Here is a 20,999-nt window from a genome sequence, read left to right on the forward strand (position 1 = left end):
TTTTTATCAACTCCAAACCTTTTTAAAGTATTTACGATTTCAAAAATGCTCTGGACCATGCCCTGTTTAGACTTCCTATGAATTGTAGGCATGGCTCTCATTGCTGAGGTGCGCTAAATCTGGCAGTATGTGGAAGGTCTGCCAGCAACCTGTGGATGGTCGAGGGATTCCCCCAGGCTCTGCTCGGTTTCCTCCCACCATAATGCTTGACGCCACCATATAAGTGAAATATTCTTGAGTATGGTGTAAAACACCAACAAATAATTAAAAGAGGTGTGCTATATGATTCAGCATATTCCATGTTGTGATGATACAGGACTTGATAAATGACTTGTGCAGTACAGGTTTGTCCGTCTTCTGGGAATCACGCTTCCATTTTGTTTGGTAATACTGCGAAAACCAAAGGTTCTGCTTACCAAATTATGTTGCCAATTCTTCGTAAGCTCCTTTACAGACAATTCTGCTGAAATTGAAATACTGGCTACTGGTCAGCCGGTGTCCTTAGCAAGATTTTACGTGCTTATCCGAAGATTATTAGGATTAATGAAGGCAAAGAGACTAGTTTCACAAACCATCGTGCAACATTATTTTATCTAAATTTGCCGTATGATATTTTGTATGTCACTATTACTGTATCACTGTCCTATATGTAAGATTATTGCACATCTATGACATCTTTGAGAAAGTGGGCCCAGATGTGCATTGGCATGGGAACAGCACTGCCACGGCAAACCTAACCAAACCATGCTTTGGCCTCTGGGTGTTGCATCATACAATATTTGGGATCCTGATTAATGTTTGCCAAACACATCTGCACCCAGATCTCCTGCTTCAAGAAAAGCCTGTTTCTTAACAAATGAGTCAGATACCATCTCACAAGCTGCGATATCGTCTATTTTTTTCCCTGAAATCCCTTACTCATGTTGTATGTCAAATGTTTTCACCACCAACACACATCTGTACTAGCTGCAGCGTGAATGTATAAAAAAAAAAAAAAAAAAACCATGGTCCATACAGTGAAAATATTTTAATCATAATATTTATGAAAAGCTAAACAGGAAAATATTCATTGAATCAAATACTCTTTACTACACTGTTATCAACTGAAACAAAGATGTTTTTGATTTTTATTGCACCATTGCAATTAAAAATACTGTATTTCACCTGAAGTTTAGCTTTTTCTAGTGATACATTTTACTCCATTCTGGTTGATTCATCCACCATATTAAACCAGTTGGGTTGTTGTTTTGTGTTTGTTTGATGAATTCCTAATCCGAAAAACGTAACTGTTTGCATCAAAAGTATCATGATATGGCCTTTATGGTCTTCTGAAAGTGCAATTTTACTTACCAAACTTCAGGTGAAATACACTATATGGCTGTAATTACCTGAACATTGCCATAATAAAAAATGATATGTCGAGTTTTGTATACAATAGGTATAAATGAAGCAATCTAAGTAAGAACTAAATGTATGTGTCTATAAATATAATCAAGACATTACATGCTGAACATTAGAGCTAATTAAATGCGGTTAATTTACACAAGATGACAACTATTACAGACACAGCACTGCCCCCAGAGTCCAGTTCAACATCTCAAAACAGTGTGGCTTTTAACTTCTTTAACTTCACAAATTTAACCATGCGAAAATGCAGGGTTTGTCTTTCCAGTTAAAATAACCCTTTAAATTAGGAGACAACTGTTTGGATCAGCTGATTGTTAATATAATCTGCATGACTAAAACGGTTGTACACCGTAATACTTTTGATTCTGCTCCATCCATTTTCATAGCCTTAATAACAGTGACAAAAATCAACTGTATGAAGTCATAAGGAGGTAAATGTTCACAATCACCATTTTAACCAAATCTGCAGTATAATGTGTATCAAATGAGTAACATGTACCTGTCAAATTGCTGTACAATCTTTTTGTGAAATACAATGTTTGTTTTGTTCACACGTTTCACTTATATTACCAGCATACAGGGTAGATCAGAATTCATCATGAAAATTTTGTTCTTTCATGATGTGTAGTGAAGTGAAGTCGTACGCCCCTTTCAAAATTGTGGAGATTTTTCACAGTGGAAGATTTAGAAGCCTAACTGGCTAGGGTCCTGTCAATCAATGTATGCCACAAATGACTTCAATCAAGACATTCTTAGGTGACTTTCCCTACGGCACTAAGTATTTTAGAACTGAACCCTGTGATTGCATGAAAATACTATTAATAATACTATTAATACCTAATCTGGGTTGATGGGTGAAATAAATAGGAGAGCCGGAGTAAAATCTTCCTTCACCAAGTACCTGACAAATGTCCAGACTGCTGCAAATCCATCACTAAATGGATTCAAGCCTGCAACAGGATAATAAGGCAAATGGCCGCAAGTGACCCATTAAGGGTGCTCAAAAAACCTTAGTACACTTTAACCATACTGATGCATTGAAATATTCAACTACCAGAGGATTTAAATGCTATTCTCTGTCACATTGGCAAGTTTAGTGCATGTTGTATCACACATGTAAGGCACATATATATGTAAATATATGTATACCCCAAATCTTTGGTACAACCATTAAATATAATCAAATTAAATAAAGTCTGCTTTTAAATATCAAAAACTGTTTAAGTCATAAAAACATTTATTGTCATGCCATCAAACACCAAACTTCCTCGTTTGCACAAATGTGATATACCATAATTGTTACAATGTCAAACACAATAACATAATACATGCTAGAGATTCAAGTTCTACCAATGAACAGCCCTAATACATAATTATATTACATCACTAATTGTTGTATGGCATTGTTGGTAAAGGCAAGGTCCATGCCTCATTCCTGTGTTAGGGAAGGAGTCCATCCACAACAGTTAACATGTGGCATGTTAACAGCAAAATTTAAACAGCTCAAGTTCATGGTACTACCCATACTAACTAGGAAACAAACAAGAATAGTGCCTTCACACTCGGGTTTTACACTGAATGCAGTAACATAATTATGGGTTAAAGAAATTGGATTTCTCAAAGATCTGTAGCTGAAGATACTGGCATTAAATTACAAACAAAATAGAAAGAAAAACTAAAACAGAAAAAAAAAATACACATGTACATATAACTGAGTGCTCATGAAACAGCTATGGGTTGCGTGTCTTGTACAAGCAGTGCTCTGGTTTCTGCGGGCAGGGGGCCATCTTCCTCCTCCCCTCGTTTACTGGACTGGGGGGAAGCAGAGTCTGCCACGACTGAAGACTGCTCTGAAGTGGGTGAGGCTGTCACTGAGTCAGCTCGAGGAGAGACAGGGTCTGTACTCATAGGGTCCAGATCAGCCGATGATGGTGAGTTGAAGCTGTCCGCAGTGTCAGGAGAAGGTAGGGGCAAGGCTGTGGAGGACAGTGGAGAGCACTCTGCTTCACTCTCTGAGTGCTCTGTCTCTGGTATAGCCTGTAAAGAGATTCTCCTCCGCGAGCCGGCACTGTCCTCACTCTCAAATACTTCATCAGCATACTCATTGGCCTGTAGGAGTCGTCGTTTTGGGTGATATTTATAAAGCCGTTGCCGCTGCCTGGCCAATTGGTGTAGAGCATTAGGCCCCGGGGGAACCTGGTAGGTCACTTCATCATCTGAAGCTGAGGGACGAATAGTGTGGATAACCACATAGGGACAGTCGGCATCATCTGCAGCAAAGAAGAGTACAATGTCAACACCAGGTCACCCAGCTCCTAACATTCGACTTTTATAAAGAAAAAAGAAGGCAACACCAATTTTATTTTGTGTTTTATGGACAAAAAATCCAAAAACGGAATTAAAACAAAAATTTAGCTTTTTATAATAATTAATTTTATAACTTTGATGATTTTATGATTTGCATGCTTTTCAAGGTTTTCAAGGATTTCCAATCATGTAAATTTGTATTCTTTAAGGAAAATTGTTGGGATAGTCCACATTTTCACAAATGATTTTCAAGTTTTTTGCTTATATATACCCTTGTGTGACATTGAAAAAAAGATTGACTCTTCCCATGAAGCAAAAATTTCAATTCAGAATTGCTCTGGCTTAGTAACACTTTGAAACTTTTTTCACTGGGTGGGTTTTTGTTTTCCTCTGTGTCGAATAAACCATTGTTCTTTTAGACAAGCATCACACACACAAAACTTATTTTACATACACAGTTGGACCTGAGTCAAGGATGTGTTTCATTCTTCCTAGCTTAGCTTTCAGAAATAGAAAATTATTCTCTTTCATGCAGTAGCACACAGCTGGGACTTTTGTTTTTTACAAGTGTGCTGTCTCCAACATGTCAAAGCTGTATGGATACTTTATCCTAGTCTTAACCCTGAAGGAATTCTGACATCATGTCACCTAGTTATTCATGCACAATATTGACCATAATGTCACAAATAACATCTCAAGGAAAAAGACAAACTTGTGAAAGGAGTGGAATAAAACCAAGCAGATGTACTCAATAGGGTTTAGGGAGTCTCAACTTCACTGTTTTAACAATGAACAAAAATGGAAAGAAATAGTAAGTACTGCGTGAAAAGAAAATGTTCTTAATTTGATATTAGCAGCCAGTCAGATGATTCAAAATGACTACAGATGAAACATGTATGCTGTCGGAGTGAATGTGGCAATTTGTAGTTATTAAATTCAATCATTCAGAGGAGTCAATGTGGAATGTAAGTGTTGTATTGTGAATGTTAGCAGGCCTTACACATAATCTGTTTTAATCTGGTCTTGCAGTGGAACTGTAGGCTTGGTGACCACCTACTGTTTAATCCACCGCAAGGCTGCATATCAGGACCAGTTATGTACGTTATTGTTAGAATTGTATGTCTGTAAACCTTGTTAAAACTTGTTTGTTACTATGCTGTATGTTTTTGTAAAAAATGTACTGTCACTTGTCAAGTGTACCCAGAGCCCCGAAACCACCGACTCTGCGATACAACTGTGCCATAGCTGAAGTTACACCAGCTAGTGTGAATCTGTCTAATTTATATGTGCATGTTTTCCTATCGTTCATAAAGTGTTCAGTAAATAAGTAAATCCTGCCTTGAGTGTTCCTGATTACAAATTGTGACCAGCATCACAATATAAGACCTAAAATTCTACATGTGTTAGCATTATTGTTGCATAGTATAAAGTCTGTATATGCGTACATGTATGTACATTCAAAATTGAAGGAGAAGAGACACTTATCCATCATATATCTGATGCTTGATCTGACTCAATACAGACAGTATACAACATTCCAAACTTACAGACAAGAAGAAAAAGGCAGTGTCTAATGGTTACAATTACAATCTGTTATCAGAGTTGCTTGACAAGCTAATGACATGAACAGGAAGTGAGGGTTTAACATAGATATGCCTGACTGCACTCACACAAAAGCTATCACTATCCTAAGGTTATCTCCTACATATCAGAGCAGGCTCGGTTCTTTTATAACATTTTACTTTTAGTTGTAAACTTGTAAAAAAAAAAAAAAAAAAAAAAAAAAACAATTTTTTGCTGCTTCTGAGCACTCACCTTTATAAATTTTATAACAAATGCACATATATAAATGTACAAGCAGCTTCGTAGTAACAAATGCTGTCTTCCAGTATGGTGTAATACACCCATCAAATAAATAAATGAACAAACATACTGTCTTCAATGGAGTGGGAGTGAGGTTTCCTTACTGATGTGCTAATTTCCTTACACTTAACAAATCAGTTCTTGTTTAGAATGAGGTAAGTCATGACAACATACATGTAGGATATAGCGATTTACTCAGGATGTTAAGAAAAAATCATGATATATACAGTTCTATAAATTAAAAGTTGAGGAGTTGAGGAAGTTGAGGATAAAAGTTTAACCTGCGGTATACATGTATCAACTGTATCATTACTTTAGGAGATACAAAAAATTTTACCAACATGCATAATCGAAAGAATTTAATTAAACTTTCTGAAAGGATAAAAGTATTAGAAAATGTGTTACTCTAAAGGTTAGCGATATTCAAATTCTGATGCTGATTTAAATAGACAATATTCAGTCAAACAGTATTTTGGTCTGACAGACTTTTTAGTAAACAAAGTTACTGGTGTTGAATGCAGGTGGGCGAGTGTGAAAGAAAGAATGAATGAATGAATGAATGCTTGGGGTTTAACATCATGAGCGTGAAAGAAGACAAGGACATGAGCTACAGGTGTAGCCTTGGTGACTAGAGTAGAGGTGTGAATCTCCCAGAGAAACAGGCGGTTCTCACAGACTCTGCCAACAGGAGATATGGCTGACTGCACATCACCAACTAACTCAATCTCACAATGATTAATCATCCATGAACTAGCTGCTTTTGCACACAACATTATCTCCCAAACTGGAGTGAAGACCACCAAGGAAAAATCAGCGAGGCAATAATGAGTGTGAGAAAATGAAAATTGAGAAATTTAATTCAGTACAGCTGTGTTATGACAAAAAAAACCAAAGATTTATACAAAGAGTGCTAAATAACTGCCTTTGTTTTATTACACATATATGTACCCCTGTCACTTTTAAACAGAGCTGAACAATGGACTAGATTCTACACACCACCCAGAAAAAAATAAATACTCAATCTTGCAAATAAGTTCCACAAATACAGATACCAATATATAGATTTCTGTCAAACACACCAGCTTGATTTCTGAAAAATATTTTTAATCCTAGGATATCACTTAAAGGAACTCTTTCCTTATCTTTTTCATCACAAGATAAGCTGGGCTAAAATCAGTAAAATAAAATAAAACATATGCATTGCATGCAATTTGAAAAAAAGAGAGCATTTCAAGCTGATGATGTGAACAACAGAGAAAAACCTACCATCGTCTGTGGCCCTTTGTACAGGTGGGGTCCTGGACTGGTTTATCCGTTTACATGTAACCAGAACAACAAAAGTACCAAGGAAGACAAGAGCACTTAGTGCCCCGATCAGGGCAAAGGCAACAGTTCGCCAGTGTTGGTTCTCCGCTGTTTCCCTTATGGCAACATTCCCACGGCTGTGGCCAGCACCCTCGCTGTATATTGTCAGGTGGAGCTCAGTCTTCTCCGCCACAGGCTGTGAACTTTTCCCATGTTTGTCGCCAACTTCTGAATGATGCTGGAAAAACTTGAACTCTTTGAAGGGCCCACATGTGGTGTCTGCAGTCTGCGAGCAGGGCTTTCTGACCACCTCATTGTCAGAGCACCCTGAGCAGGGTACACATGTGGATTCAAGGTAAAAGTGACCATGTGCACAGGGCTTCCCAGTGGCTTCAGTACCCTGAATCTCCTTCAGAGAAACCCAGAGGCTGAGCAAAGCTAGGATATGAACAGTGTGTTGCCACATGCTGAACTAAAGTGAACCGAGCTGCGCTTCCTTCGTGACTGACACCTAGCAGTATGGGGAGGGACTTGTCTCTCACGGTGATAAGTAACAGGCTGTAATCTAAGCATCATCTGAACATTTCCTGTCTGCTCACTTTTACCCCATGGCCATCTGAAATCACAGTACAGAATCAGCTGTTTTTTGTTTTTGTTTTTTTTTTATTGTGTAAGTTATGTAGTACAACATACATGTTATCATGTACATATTTGTAAATGTAGGTACATCAAGTGACATTAAGTCCAGCTCATGTTGGCTTACTCTCCGGTGAACATGGGAAAGTCTGTCAACAACCTGCAGACGGTCGGCGGTTCCCCCCAGGCTCTGCCCAGTTTTCTCTCACAATAATGCTGGCCGCCGTCATATAAGTGAAATATGCTTGAGTACTGCATAAACACTAATCAACAAATAAATAAATCAAATGATACTGATTTGACTTTTTACCCTTACAGTTTCAGCTTTGACTACCATCATTCAAATGCCATGGTCTCCTGATTTACTTAAATAAGATATAGCTGAAATACTGCCAAAGTGGTTTAAAACTATAATCATTCACTCATTCAGACACTGTTTGGCAAAAACTGACAACATTTTCAAACGGCACCAGACTGTGGCTAAGGTATATGTACATGAAGACAGTGAACAAGCATACTGTTAGTAAGTTGCAGATACTGCCAAGTACAATATAGCTTAAAAGTATTCTACAAAATACTCTGCATTCAACACCTGCCATATATGTGAAACTGCATTATATGACAGCTTCAGAAGAACTCATTCATGAAACGTAACTGTTGAATTGTGATTGTTAAGCATTTCAGGTAGGCCTATTAATAGAAAGTAAGAAAAAAAAAAAAGAAAAACACAGATATCTTTCATTTCAGAGGTATAGGCCTATGTTGTCAGCACCCTATTGTTATTGTATTATAGATCCATGGTAGTTCTCTTTGTGAAAATAATTTATTAAGTACTTTCAATTAACATTTTTAATTGGCATTTGAATGTCATGACTGAATCCCACGGGAAATCAGATTATTGGTTTTGAGCAATGAAGCACGAGAGAGATAAGAGTTGAAATTACATGTTAAGGATCTCCTGAAGTCAGTTATCTGTGAATTTGTTTTCAAACATATTTTGCTTTAGACTAAATACAGAACACCGATAATGAGCTCAAAATAGTCCTTATCAAACAGTGAATATATGCAACATACATAAAAACATTAGGAATTATAAAGATTAACCTAATTATCTTCTATGACAATTCCATGGCGTAATATGTGCACATCTCTTTCTACTTCATGTAAAACAATCCACATGGACACGCAACTAGTAAAATTTGAATGACTGATTTGACACTGCTACTGTCAAAAATTAGCAAAAATGTGGGTAGGTCACCTTCGAGGGATACACAAGGCATGCTTTATATCATAGCCTCTGTCAGGAGGTTGAAAATTCTGCATAGTCTATGTCGATCATAGTTCCGGAATATAACTCTGAAATCGAGCTACAAGAAGTGTTGGGAGAGTTACGGAGAATAACTTCTTTTAGTGTGTCAGATTGTAGGGAAAACCACATTTACCGCATCTTCACACTTCAAATCCCGAGTGTAAATCAATGTCAACCGAGTGGCCCCAGTAATCAACTACCTGTTCTGAGTCTCGCCGAACCAAAAACGATCCAAAATAAACAAAATAAATACATTTTCAGACGCTACACAATCTGTGTAAATGCACATTTTCTGACAAATGTCATATCGGCCCGGCCTTAAGTTCGAAACTGCGATCATCAGTTAATCTCGCAAAATGAACACTAGACCTATATCACAAAATTAAATGACATGTACTTGGCCTAGTTGGTGCTACCACGGTCATGACATTTTACATGATCAAGTAGCGCCAGTCCAAACACAAAAAAGCGAACAGAGTTATCCACGACTTGCAACATCGCGCCGCTCACACAAACTTGCGCCAGAAGTGCGCATCAGCTGCTGCATTCTACTTCGTAAGTCACTCACTTAGGCTACTCCACACATATAACCATTTGTAACTCACGGGTGTCTGCAAATTACTCATCATACCTGTACTGAGGAAACAAACGATAACTTTTCGTTTTCCGAAGAAACTTCAAAAAGTTCGTCTTTGTCCCGAAAAGTTCCACCGTACCCATAATACCTTGTACTAATACGTAAACATCCGCCCAGCAATACCACGTGGTTTAGCCCTCGGATCATGCCGACTGCGTGGCATAACATATTTAGCTAACTGATACACGTGTAGTTTTAGAAAAGAAAGCGCAGAACTTTTTATACCATAAGTTCATTAATTTTCAACTAAATTAGGCATGTATATGTGACTCTTCTTCAATCCTTGTATTGACTTGCAGGATGTTTTTCACTAAACAACATATGTATACAGTACCGGCCAGTAGGCACATTATTGAGGAAATGCAACAGCCGTTCACAAACATTTGCATACCCTTGCTAGGCTCAAGAAAACACAAAGGCAGATAAGAGACAATGTTTGGAAATTTGTTTTATTGATTTCAGTAATTTCTACTACAGGCTGGGTTTAAGCAGGCATTCAGTGATGGTTCCTCATAAACCAATTTTGAAAGGTCAAGAATAAAGATACTGTGACTGTTGTATACATGTTTTCGCAATAGAAATACCACCACCAAGAAAACATCTGAGACAGTATATCAGTTATATAGTCTTCATATTTAATGTTTATTAAATAGATGTGACTGAAGTACATTTTACGAGCATTTAAAATACCCCTGGAAGATTTAAACATTTTAAACAATTTAAATAAAACATATATCAGTGGCAAAGCTTTTACACAGGCACATACTTGTGTCAACATGACAACAATAAAAGAAGTTGAAAGGTAAAATAATTAAACATTAAATAAAACTGGGACTAGACTGACCAATAACAAACTATGGCAGGAAGTCGGATCACTGACTGGAAACAAATCTTTTAAGGTTTTGAAATGGAAGCAAGGTATTAAAATATCCCTCATTAAAAAAAAAAAAACCAAAAAACATTGACATATTTGATGTGATCATGGACGCAAAATCAAGGAAGTAAGTTATACTATCAGATTTAATGTTACATGTAAATAAAAATCTACTCTTAAAAGATATCCCCCCCCCCCAACCAAAAAAAAGAAACAGTGCTGATATACACATGTAAATGAATGAAATAATAAGAAATTACTTCTCACCTTCGAACACATTAAATCAAGTGTAAATCATATCTTTTCGTATGGTTCAAATAATGTTGGATAACGATGATTCTTTGTATGACAGTACTCCCCTCCCCCCTTCCCCTAACAAATTATAAATAATGACTAAAAATTCTAAGTACAATTCATGACTAAATGTGTCTTACTTCTAACTAAACACCTAGGATGTGAAGATATCATAACAATATGAGGGTTAACATCTCATTCATTTTACCATCCCATATAAACATACGACAAAAAAAAAGAGAAAAGAAACTGCTGCACCCTCAGGGTATATTCAGATATATTTTATTTCAATAATATAAATACATGTACATATATATCCTGTGACCTGCTAGTATTAAGCAAATACTGTAATTCTTCAACCTTTTCACATGTGTGCAACTTATTCAAGCATGTTCTTATTTATTCTGTGTAGACTAATATGATTATACTTTTGGTGATCATACTTTTGAATATGGCCAATCAAACCAATGTAGTTTTGTCTCCAAAATGTAATTACAAATGTACATAAACTGCACTGAAAGTTGCTCTTTTATATTAGTGAGTGAGTGAATGAGTGATTAAGGTTTAACTGAGATGACTTACCAAAGGCAAGTAAACCATCCGACCCGAACCAATATACTGATACGGGTCAACCAGTTGTTGCACTATCCCCTTAATGCTGAATGCCAATTACAACCTCCTTTTTTAAGGTCTTAGGTGTGACCCGACCCAGGTTTGACCCTGGATCTGCCGCCCCCGAAGCGGACCCTCTACCAACTGAGCCATTTCTCTTTCATATGCAAAAAAGCTGAAGAATTAGGGTGTCTTACTAAACATAAGTATATGTTAACCATGCATGTGATTGACACAGATAGTAGAACACTGAAAATGATTCAGAAAATAATTACCAATTTAAGATGTTACAGAGCATGTTTAAGTAACCCACTACTTGACAAAATTCTTTGACTTTCAGTTACACGACAGTCATATGGAATGATGGATATGATCACACTGTATAAATAACTTCATACATCAGATAAACTCAGTACCTATCAGTTGATACACCCAACTTCTCTCTTTTCGCACACATGCATGCACATGCTCACTTATCTCTACCTAATATACATATATTCACTCATGAGAAAAAAAAGACTATAACAATACAGAAGTATACTTGCTGTCAGTTCTTGACTTTTGATTATAATTGATGTAAGTATTTGAGTATTTTGAATTCACTTATTGCTATATGATATTGTCATATTAGAAGTAAATGTAATGTATACTTCATGTAATTCAGAATAATTTGAATACTTAAAACCTGAAAAGTGATTTTTTATTTAATCATTTATTAATGAATTAACACTGCAGCTGAAAGGCATCTTTTGATTTCACCAATATCATAAAACATAGTGATTCAATTTGTAGTACAAAGCAAAGGTTAGATCTAACACATCAAAGAAGTTCTCAAATGCATTTCGTGGTCGATCTGTTTAAAAATAGAATTTTTCAAATTTCTTCTACAAAGCTTAAACATCATAACCACTATGTTTCTATACATGCACCAAATTTTGATCAGTTCCATTGGAAGATAAAGATTCAAAGGAAGAACACCCACCCACCTCCAACTTTTTACTTATTTATTTGATTATGTTAAATGCCATCCTCAAGAATCTTCCACTTATATTATAATGGCCAGTTCTAACTTTTTACTTAATGCCATACTCAACAATTCAACAGTGAAACTCTGATAAACCTTTGTACTGTTTGACAGTATCTCTTAACAAAAAAGATGAACAGAGCTGTACAAACAGCTCATGGTATTATGTACTCAGACACCTTGTATAAAAGTGATGAAGAGTTTTATAGCAATTGTACATACGGGTACATGAAAACACTAACACAACATAACTATAACTGATACTGAATCTAGCAAGAATTTTACTCAAATTTGTTCATATTCATCATGGTTTTATACAAAGTATATAACTACTTGATCTTTGGCTATACCAATTAAAGCTGTACAGTGTGAGCAAGCATAGTATGTTGTTTGGCTGGGGGTTGGATACCACCCATTACAGACAGTAGCAGTGCGCAGTATGCTGTTTGGCTGGGGTGGGATACCACCCATTACAGACAGTAACAGTGCATAGTATGCTGTTTGGCTGGGGTGGGATACCACCCATTACAGACAGTAACAGTGCATAGTATGCTGTTTGGCTGGGGTGGGATACCACCCATTACAGACAGTAACAGTGCATAGTATGCTGTTTGGCTGGGGTGGGATACCACCCTTTACAGACAGTAACAGTGCATAGTATGCTATTTGGCTGGGGATGGGATACCACCCAATACAGACAGTAACAGTGCGTAGTATGCTGTTTGGTTGGGGTGAGATACCAACCATTAAAGACAGTAACAGTGCGTAGTATGCTGTCTGACTGGGGGAGGGATACCACCCAATACAGACAGTAACATTATGTTGTAAAATGTTTTGTTATCACAGTTCATTGTCTCATTCCACCGACAAGTACTTCAGTGCTTTAATGCCATATTTTTTGGACAGATCTCTCTGAAACTCTCCTTTTAAAATTTTTAAGCATCTGGAAAAGGAAAATATTAAATATGAAAAGGAAATATAAGGACAATCATAGGCAAATTATCAGCTTGCTTCATGTGCTTCAATAAACAGAAAGCACTAAAGCAAAAGTAAACACGACCAAGAAAAGGCAAATATGAATTGAACTTCATGGAGAACAGATTACACGTACTATTACCAGTAAAGCAATCCTGCAGATTTAGCAACAGTGAATTCCTCAAGTAACCAAAGATAGATTTATTACTTTAACTAAATTTCACTTAATTAAAATACTGATGAACGGAATAACAAGGAAAACATTTCTTACTTTAACATACTGGAGTAAAAAAAGAATTGTAACGTACCTTCTATAGGAAGGACTGGACCGGAATTTGGCGATATCAAAGCTGGGTGCATGGGGCATATGAATGATGAAGGCGTTGGGAAGAACAATAAACTCATACCTGTTAACACATGACATGATTGACTGACTGACTGACTGACTGACCAGCTGCAACAGTACAAAATCACCTGAATTTCTCTTTAGTCTTCCAATAATAAATGTCTTAACATAAAAACAGCAAAGACTAACCACATGCTCATTTATATATACACTTTTGACAGCATACATACAAATAAAGACTTTAGGTCTACATAAAGATTGGACTGACAAATGGGATGGGTATTAAAACTTTCTTTGAAAGGGTGTTTGATTTTAAACACAGAAACTACTGCACAGAAGGCACAAACCTGCCGACAGATTCCAACAATTTCAAGCTATCCAGATTTATTTGGTACTTGAAGAATTACTGTATTTTTAAGCGTATTTCTTGGTCAACAGACCAAACTGAAGCAGAATGCTCCCATTATTGCTCTACCAGAAGCCATGTTGTTTGAGTCACATGATCAAAACTGGCTGGGCAAAGAGGAAATATGATCCACTGAAATGGGTTTTGAGATCATCGTTCACGGTCATGTTTTTCTATCATTCAGTTCAAGAAATTAAACTAAATCATGACCCATGGGATATTTCCAGATAGCTTGGAATATGCTGCCTGAACTATAACCACTTGCCTGTAGCTGAAGGCCAGCCATAACATCCGTCCAATTCCCTTTTCTGTTCTTTAGGTCGGTGCCTTTACAACTTTAGCCTACTTTTAACATTTAGCTTCACCAAAAATGTGGCAATCATTTGGCTTTTGAGGTAAATCTACTGGGTCACTAAATCAGATAGTGGCATGCAGTGACCTTAATCCACAAAACTGCCCTAATTCCTTACATTTTTGGGGACACCTGCTCTGCTCTTTTTAGCTAACACACTTTAATGTAATTGTACCAGGAATATTTCATTTCTATTTCTTGTCACATGGTTAGTTCATCTAATGAACAACATATATCACATATTTTTTATCAAAAAACCTGGAGAGCAATGTAATTCTTTGCTTTCAGCACAATTAATATCTGTCCTAAAAATCAAAGGAATTAGAGTATGTTTCATACTTTTTATATCTTCAATTTTGAAGATTACAAAAGGGAGATACAGCTCTAACCGTCTGAGTTCCACCTTTAGAAACATTTTAAATGTTAACCTTCCAAGTTTTACAGTGTGTTGTCTGAGTATTATAGTTCTTACAGAACAGTATATAGACTGACTCACCCCTGAGCATCCAGTTCCATAATGTGTGAGACTTTGTTCCAGCCAAAGCCAACAAAGCGATGATCAAACAGAGGAGCATCTTTGTCCAGCACCACATATGGCTCAAAGTCAAACTCCCAGTCAACCTGAAACAGAGCATACATTCCATAAGGATGCGTTGACGTGATGTGTCTTACCAGCAGCTGAGGAAACACAACAGGTACATAGTATCATACTGTAAAATATTATTATCAGTACATGACAAACCCAAAAATTCTTTTGCCAGATCAAATCTACAATTTCTGCACCTCCCAAACAATGAAGGCAAACACTACAAGTTGAGTTTTGGTTATTTCAGTCAATGATTGATTGATTGATTGATTGACTGATTGGCGTTTAACCCTGTGCTCAAGAGGGCAGTCAGGTTTATGGGTGTAGCAAACTGGAGTGCCTGTGGTAACTTACTGACCCACGTATCTAACCTAGTTTAGCATTTTCAAGTGATGCATTTTTCTGGATTCTGTTTGATTTATTCACCTTATAGGGCAACATAGAGAGTTTTTGACGAATTCAAAAGGTGATTAATTTGTTATCAGAAATGCTTAAGTGTTGGCATTAAAATTATCATTTTAAGGTTACGTCCGAGGAAAAGTGCATTTTTACACACCAAAAGGGTCATTACTTCATTAAGTGCTGAAATAAAAACTAACAGCTTGTTTTATTCCTAAGAACTGTAAAACAAGTCTTACTTGGTAAGGCCGTTGTTGCCGTCCTCCACTTGGCATAGTTTGTTGGGGCATGACCCTTTGGCCAGACATGATACCTGGAAATATCCCAGGTGCAAAAACATAGTCAAGTTTCATTATACTAAAAATAACATGGTTTAGATATTACCAGACTGAGATTATGTTCACTGCCCTTCAAAGTTTGTTAAGTCTGTTGATGCACACATTATTACAATCTGTTTTGTGTTAACTTGGTGCTCGTGCACAGCTTTCTATAAAAATAACTGCAGTGAGTATGAGTGCTTTTTTTATTTAAAGCAGTGATAATTAGTTAATGACAAATAACATAAGTTCCACCTCCACTTGGACATCCATGTTCTGGCAAGAAAAGTATTGTTAGAATACTTTTTGTAAACCATGATGTTTTACTGCAAGTTTGAAACTGCTTTAAAATTCTAGTATGCTAACATCACCTGAAGAAATGAAATCTCTTTTATCTCTTATGTAGCTATGTGATCAAACACCAGTATGGCTTCATAGTTTAATGTTAGGAGAGTTTGCTATCAAAAAATAATGCAGTCCATTACAGACAGTAGTCATGGTAGCATAGGACTTCTTAATGGTTGGATTTGGTAAGAACTACATGGGATGCAGCTACTGTAAAACAAACTACCGTAATTCGCCTTTTCGATCAGCTGAGCAGCACTCCTTGTCGGAATGCTCAAGGGAAAGTTGACAAAACAGGGTAACGGACTGTAGGGGAATCTGATCAGAGAAGTTGAATAGCACACTGCGGGGTGGTTGATGATTCTCACCCAAATAACTATAGACAATATAGAAAGTCGGCACTCCAAGCCCACGGCCTACCATGCAATGCTGCATGGTGTTATATTTTATATTATTTGATTGGTGTTTTATGCCGTACCCAAGAATATTTAACTTATATGACGGCAGCCAGCATTATAGTGAAAGGAAACCCATAACCACTTGCAGGTTGCTGGCAGACCTTACCACGTAAAACACTGGTGTTCTACGCCATACTCATAAATATTTTACTTTATGGGTGTATTCTGAAACCACACCCTTTACCCTCTACTTGACAAACCCGTGGACTTGAAAGCTACCGCTGCACCAATGACAGCTGAGCACTAGGTAGGTAAGAGCACTACCTAAATGCTCAAGGAACAGTGGTCTTCTAAAACCAACAATCTGACAACTTTTCTACTGATTGCCTTCACAGGGTATAACAATTTAAAAGGTAAAGGAATAATGACAATAAATATATTCATCTGAACCTAATATTATTGGCCATTAAAAAAATCACTGTGCTTTAATAACACACAAAAAAAAATCACTATTTTACAAATAGACTTTATTTTACCTGAATGTAAAAAGTGATCCCATATCCAGCATGGAAAGAAGTTGTGCTTTAGATTTGGGGAAGTTTAATCTGTATCTTTGAGTTTCAAAAGCTGGTACTACAAGGGCCTGCAAACAGAGAATATTTAGTAAACATATATTTAAATGAGCATGTTGACCAAAACGTATTATGAATATTTCACATATATAGGAGACTGATGTTTGAAAGAAATGTAACAAAAAGAAATACAGTGTATCTCAGGTGCATCATCACATATTCATGTAACATCCATATATGAAGGCATGTGATCTGAACAAACTTCACGTAAGATTACCTAAAGAGACCTAATAAGCTTTATGACAGAAAGGCCCCAAGAACGGTGGAAACAAAGGACTCCTGAAAACAGATGCCTGTTTAAGGTTGGCATCGAACCAAAGCTCTAGTGATTCCGAGAGAAAGAAAGACAAGTCTCTCAACTACAGGGCCACAAACCTACCCTCAACCAAACATGAATACTGTATCAAAGCTAGCCATAAATGTAAATGTAACGTACTAGGCTATTCAACAAAAATGTCTTCCTTCATCACTACAGACCTACCTTCTTTTGCTCTCCCATTGCCATCATGCTTACAGCTTTCTTCAAATACTCATAGAGCCCATACATTGGAAGGAAGTCAATGTCAGAGAGAAAGACATACGGGCTGTGCACCTGGCGTAGTGCCACGTTCCTAAGGTAATTCACTGGGTAAAATTGCTGCGGGGAAACAAATCAGATGTGAGACTCCATTAAAGAGTGTGTGTTTTAAGATATGCTTATGAAACAACCAATAGCACACCTTAAAGGTAGATTGAATTTAACTACGGCAAAATGTTTTCCTCTTGTTGTAAATTACATGTATTTGACTTTTTTCACCAGGATGCTTAACATGTGCTCTTATGACACTTACTGAAAATCAAAAGAGAAGAAAACTTAAAAATGATTCCAAAATGAGATGAAAGAGCATGAAAATTTACTTGCAATAATGGTCTTTCTTTCAAGAGAAACGGTTATATCAAAATTTTATTTGTATGTTGGGTATTTTGGGACCATCTTTTGGTATTTAACGCCTTTGTATATTAAGGCTCTGAAGAAGTATGTGATGCATGTCTAATAAATTTAGTTCACTGCAAATTTGTTGTTTATTTGTTGTTTAAACACATGTATATGATCTGAATTATGATAATATTTATGAATAGATTAAAAATATAAATATGATCAAACTCAAGGTTGAAGATATTTTTTAGGCAAAAAGACCAAATTCTAGTTTAATATATTTATTTAATGTGTTACATCTTCATTTGTAACATTATTACGCTGAGAGAATATATACCAAAAGGGGGTTCCAAATACCCTCATAAACGCAGAAAAAACTAATTTTCTGCACTATTTCATCTGAACTTGTAATTTGTATGTTTTCTCCAACTATTAAAAACATTTTCATAATTCTCCATAACACTGTTTATAAATGACATGTAGGAGATATGCCTCAAAATAAACTTAAAAACCCACAAATAGGTCCATTACTTGAACTTGACATTTATAGTCAAGTGTGCAATATGGCCTGCCTCAGTTCAGGCCATGCACCTCAGGCCAATGAAGTCATATGTATAAATACGTGTGTTTGAACAGCAATGTTATGTACGAATGAAGTTTGTCAGGTATAACTGAAGCAGTTGTTTCCTCCTTTCAGAAACCATATTCTCTTTGCACATTACACAAAAAACTTTTAAATATGGTGGAAAACAGTAAAGTAAGATAATACATTAAATATGGGATAATATGGTTTCCTTCAGTTTAAAAAGGGGCAGACCCAGTTGATACTAGGAGTGTAGGGACGTAGTGTGCTCTGAGGGGTGATTGAGTGCCTGGGGTTTCACGTCATATGACAACGAAGGCGTCCTTAGAGTCATGTAAGGTGTTCTTTGTTGCAAGACAGATTTCCAACTCTCTTTTATCTAGTGCCGCTTCACTGAAACGACTCACCGAAGACAAGTAAGCCGCCCCACCTGAGCCATTATACTGATACGGGTCAACCTGTCGTTGCACTATCCTCTTAATGCTGAATGCCAAGGCAAGGAAGCTAGAACTTCCTCTTTTAAGAGCTTAGGTGTGACCCGACCCAGGAACGACCCTAGATTTACCACCCCTGAAGCGGACGCCCTACCAACTGAGCCATCGGGGGCAGTTTGTGCACTGAGGACAACACTTACCCCATCCTTGTAGACGACATGGTAGCCAACGTTTTTGCGCGCCATGAGGACACCAGAGTTGAGGGCATAGCGGAGGAAGTGCTGGACCTCTGCATCCGACATGTAGAGGGCCAGGCTGATGGGACCCTCCCAGTGTTTACAGATTGTCTCTAACATCTGTAGGCGGTCATGCTGAGCTGAGCCACCAGTGTCACGTCATCCTCTGTAGTCTCGTAGCTGTAGTCCAGGTAGTAGATGTGGGTGCGGTGCATCAGGATACGCTCACGACGGAAGTCAAAACATTCATCATCCTTGTTCACATCGTCAGACTGAAAGGTACACATTAGTACAATGGTGGTTAACATAAATACAGCAGATTGTTTTGACATTTACTACTACAACTCTTACACTTAACTCATTCACAAAAGTAATGCTGTAGCAATGATGCCCTTTGCATAATTTCAAGCGAGAAGTACAAACTGTGCAAAACAGTCCTAAAACAAATTCTGTATTGGCTTGTTAACTGATGATAAACTATAGCACTTTAAAGGAGAAGAAAACATAAAAATGTTTTGTTGGTGACACAGACTGTCAATATGGCACATAAAGCCAAACTTTTCCACTTAAATATTTGACTGCATTTAAATCTGTGGGAAAAAAAATAAGTAAAAATAAGATGCTTTGAGATACAGTTTTAATGATGCTATATTGATACTCATTTCACTTTAATATTTCCATTCCCTTTGAGGTTGAATGCAACAGTTATGGCTGCAAAACAACACATCCTCATAAAAGTAAAAATTCACGACTTTAGACTTGTACTCAGTAATCTAATCCCCAAACCAGAGCCAGGTACAAACCTGGTCAGCCATTATGCCCTGTGTGGTTAGCCGAGGTACAACCAAACACCTCTCGACGCAACAGAGAGTTGCGTACAAACCTGGTCAGCCATTATGCCTGTGTGGTTAGCCAGGGTACAACCAAACACCTCTCGACACAACAGAGAGAGTTGCGGTACAAACCTGGTCAGCCATTATGCCTGTGTGGTTAGCCGGGGTACAACCAAACAACTCTCGACGCAACAGAGAGTTGCGGTACAAAACTGGTCAGCCATTATGCCAGTGTGGTTAGCCGGGGTACAACCAAACAACTCTCGACGCAACAGAGAGTTGCGGTACAAACCTGATCAGCATTATGCCTGTGTGGTTAGCCAGGGTACAACCAAACAACTCTCGATGCAACAGAGAGTTGCGGTACAAACCTGGTCAGCCATTATGCCTGTGTGGTTAGCCGGGGGTACAACCAAACAACTCTCGACGCAACAGGAGAGTTGCGGTACAAACCTGGTCAGCCATTATGCCTGTGTGGTTAGCCGAGGTACAACCAAACAACTCTCGACGCAACAGAGAGTTGCGGTACAAACCTGGTCAGCCATTATGCCTGTGTGGTTAGCCGGGTGTACAACCAAACAACTCTCGATGCAACAGAGAGTTGCGGTACAAACCTGGTCAGCCATTATGCTGTGTGGGTTAGCCCGGGGTACAACCAAACAACTCTCGACACAACAGAGAGTTGCGGTACAAACCTGATCAGCCATTATGCTCTGTGTGGTTAGCCAGGGTACAACCAAACAACTCTCGATGCAACAGGGAGTTGCGGTACAAACCTGGTCAGCCATTATGCCTGTGTGGTTAGCCGGGGTACAACCAAACAACTCTCGACGCAACAGAGAGTTGCGGTACAAACCTGATCAGCCATTATGCTGTGTGGTTAGCCGAGGTACAACCAACACCTCTCGACGCAACAGAGAGTTGCGGTACAAACCTGGTCAGCCATTATGCCTATGTGGTTAGCCGGGGTACA

At 37.6% G+C, this 20,999-nt stretch overlaps 2 protein-coding genes across 5 annotated transcripts in view; both read right to left on the reverse strand.

The window, feature by feature from the left end:
* Window positions 1–1,012: 1,012 nt before the first annotated feature.
* Window positions 1,013–9,537, reverse strand: LOC135467799 (uncharacterized). 4 transcript variants are annotated; one of them, XM_064745654.1, is made up of 3 exons: window positions 9,459–9,537; window positions 6,844–7,498; window positions 1,013–3,677 (listed from the first exon to the last, which is right to left on the reverse strand). In XM_064745654.1, exons 2-3 carry the CDS (start codon window positions 7,346–7,348, stop codon window positions 3,127–3,129), a joined length of 1,056 nt encoding a protein of 351 aa, XP_064601724.1. In that variant the 5' UTR covers window positions 7,349–7,498; window positions 9,459–9,537; the 3' UTR covers window positions 1,013–3,126. The 4 variants fall into 4 exon arrangements, with proteins under 4 accessions (XP_064601724.1, XP_064601725.1, XP_064601726.1 ...); XM_064745655.1 differs by lacking the exon at window positions 9,459–9,537 and adding an exon at window positions 9,225–9,343; XM_064745656.1 differs by lacking the exon at window positions 9,459–9,537 and adding an exon at window positions 8,961–9,171.
* Window positions 9,538–12,353: 2,816 nt separating this feature from the next.
* Window positions 12,354–20,999, reverse strand: part of LOC135467259 (xylosyl- and glucuronyltransferase LARGE1-like) — a 14,462-nt gene continuing 5,816 nt past the window's right edge. The window contains 10 exon segments of the mRNA XM_064745025.1: window positions 12,354–13,211; window positions 13,552–13,650; window positions 14,844–14,968; window positions 15,572–15,586; window positions 15,588–15,645; window positions 16,929–17,035; window positions 17,506–17,661; window positions 19,158–19,327; window positions 19,330–19,465; window positions 20,159–20,238. Of these exon segments, the coding sequence (XP_064601095.1) occupies window positions 13,124–13,211; window positions 13,552–13,650; window positions 14,844–14,968; window positions 15,572–15,586; window positions 15,588–15,645; window positions 16,929–17,035; window positions 17,506–17,661; window positions 19,158–19,327; window positions 19,330–19,465; window positions 20,159–20,238 (1,034 nt within the window). The 3' untranslated portion in view covers window positions 12,354–13,123.

Source organism: Liolophura sinensis, chromosome 6 (assembly GCF_032854445.1).
Source record: "Liolophura sinensis isolate JHLJ2023 chromosome 6, CUHK_Ljap_v2, whole genome shotgun sequence".
In the NCBI taxonomy this organism is placed as follows: domain Eukaryota; kingdom Metazoa; phylum Mollusca; class Polyplacophora; order Chitonida; family Chitonidae; genus Liolophura; species Liolophura sinensis.

Coding starts and splice junctions, on each gene's coding strand:
- LOC135467799 (XM_064745654.1), bottom strand. CDS start 7,348: ATGTGGCAACACACTGTTCATATCCTAGCTTTGCTCAGCCTCTGGGTT. Junction 3,678..6,843: donor ACAAAGGGCCACAGACGATG/GTAGGTTTTTCT, acceptor TCTTTGCTGCAG/ATGATGCCGACTGTCCCTAT.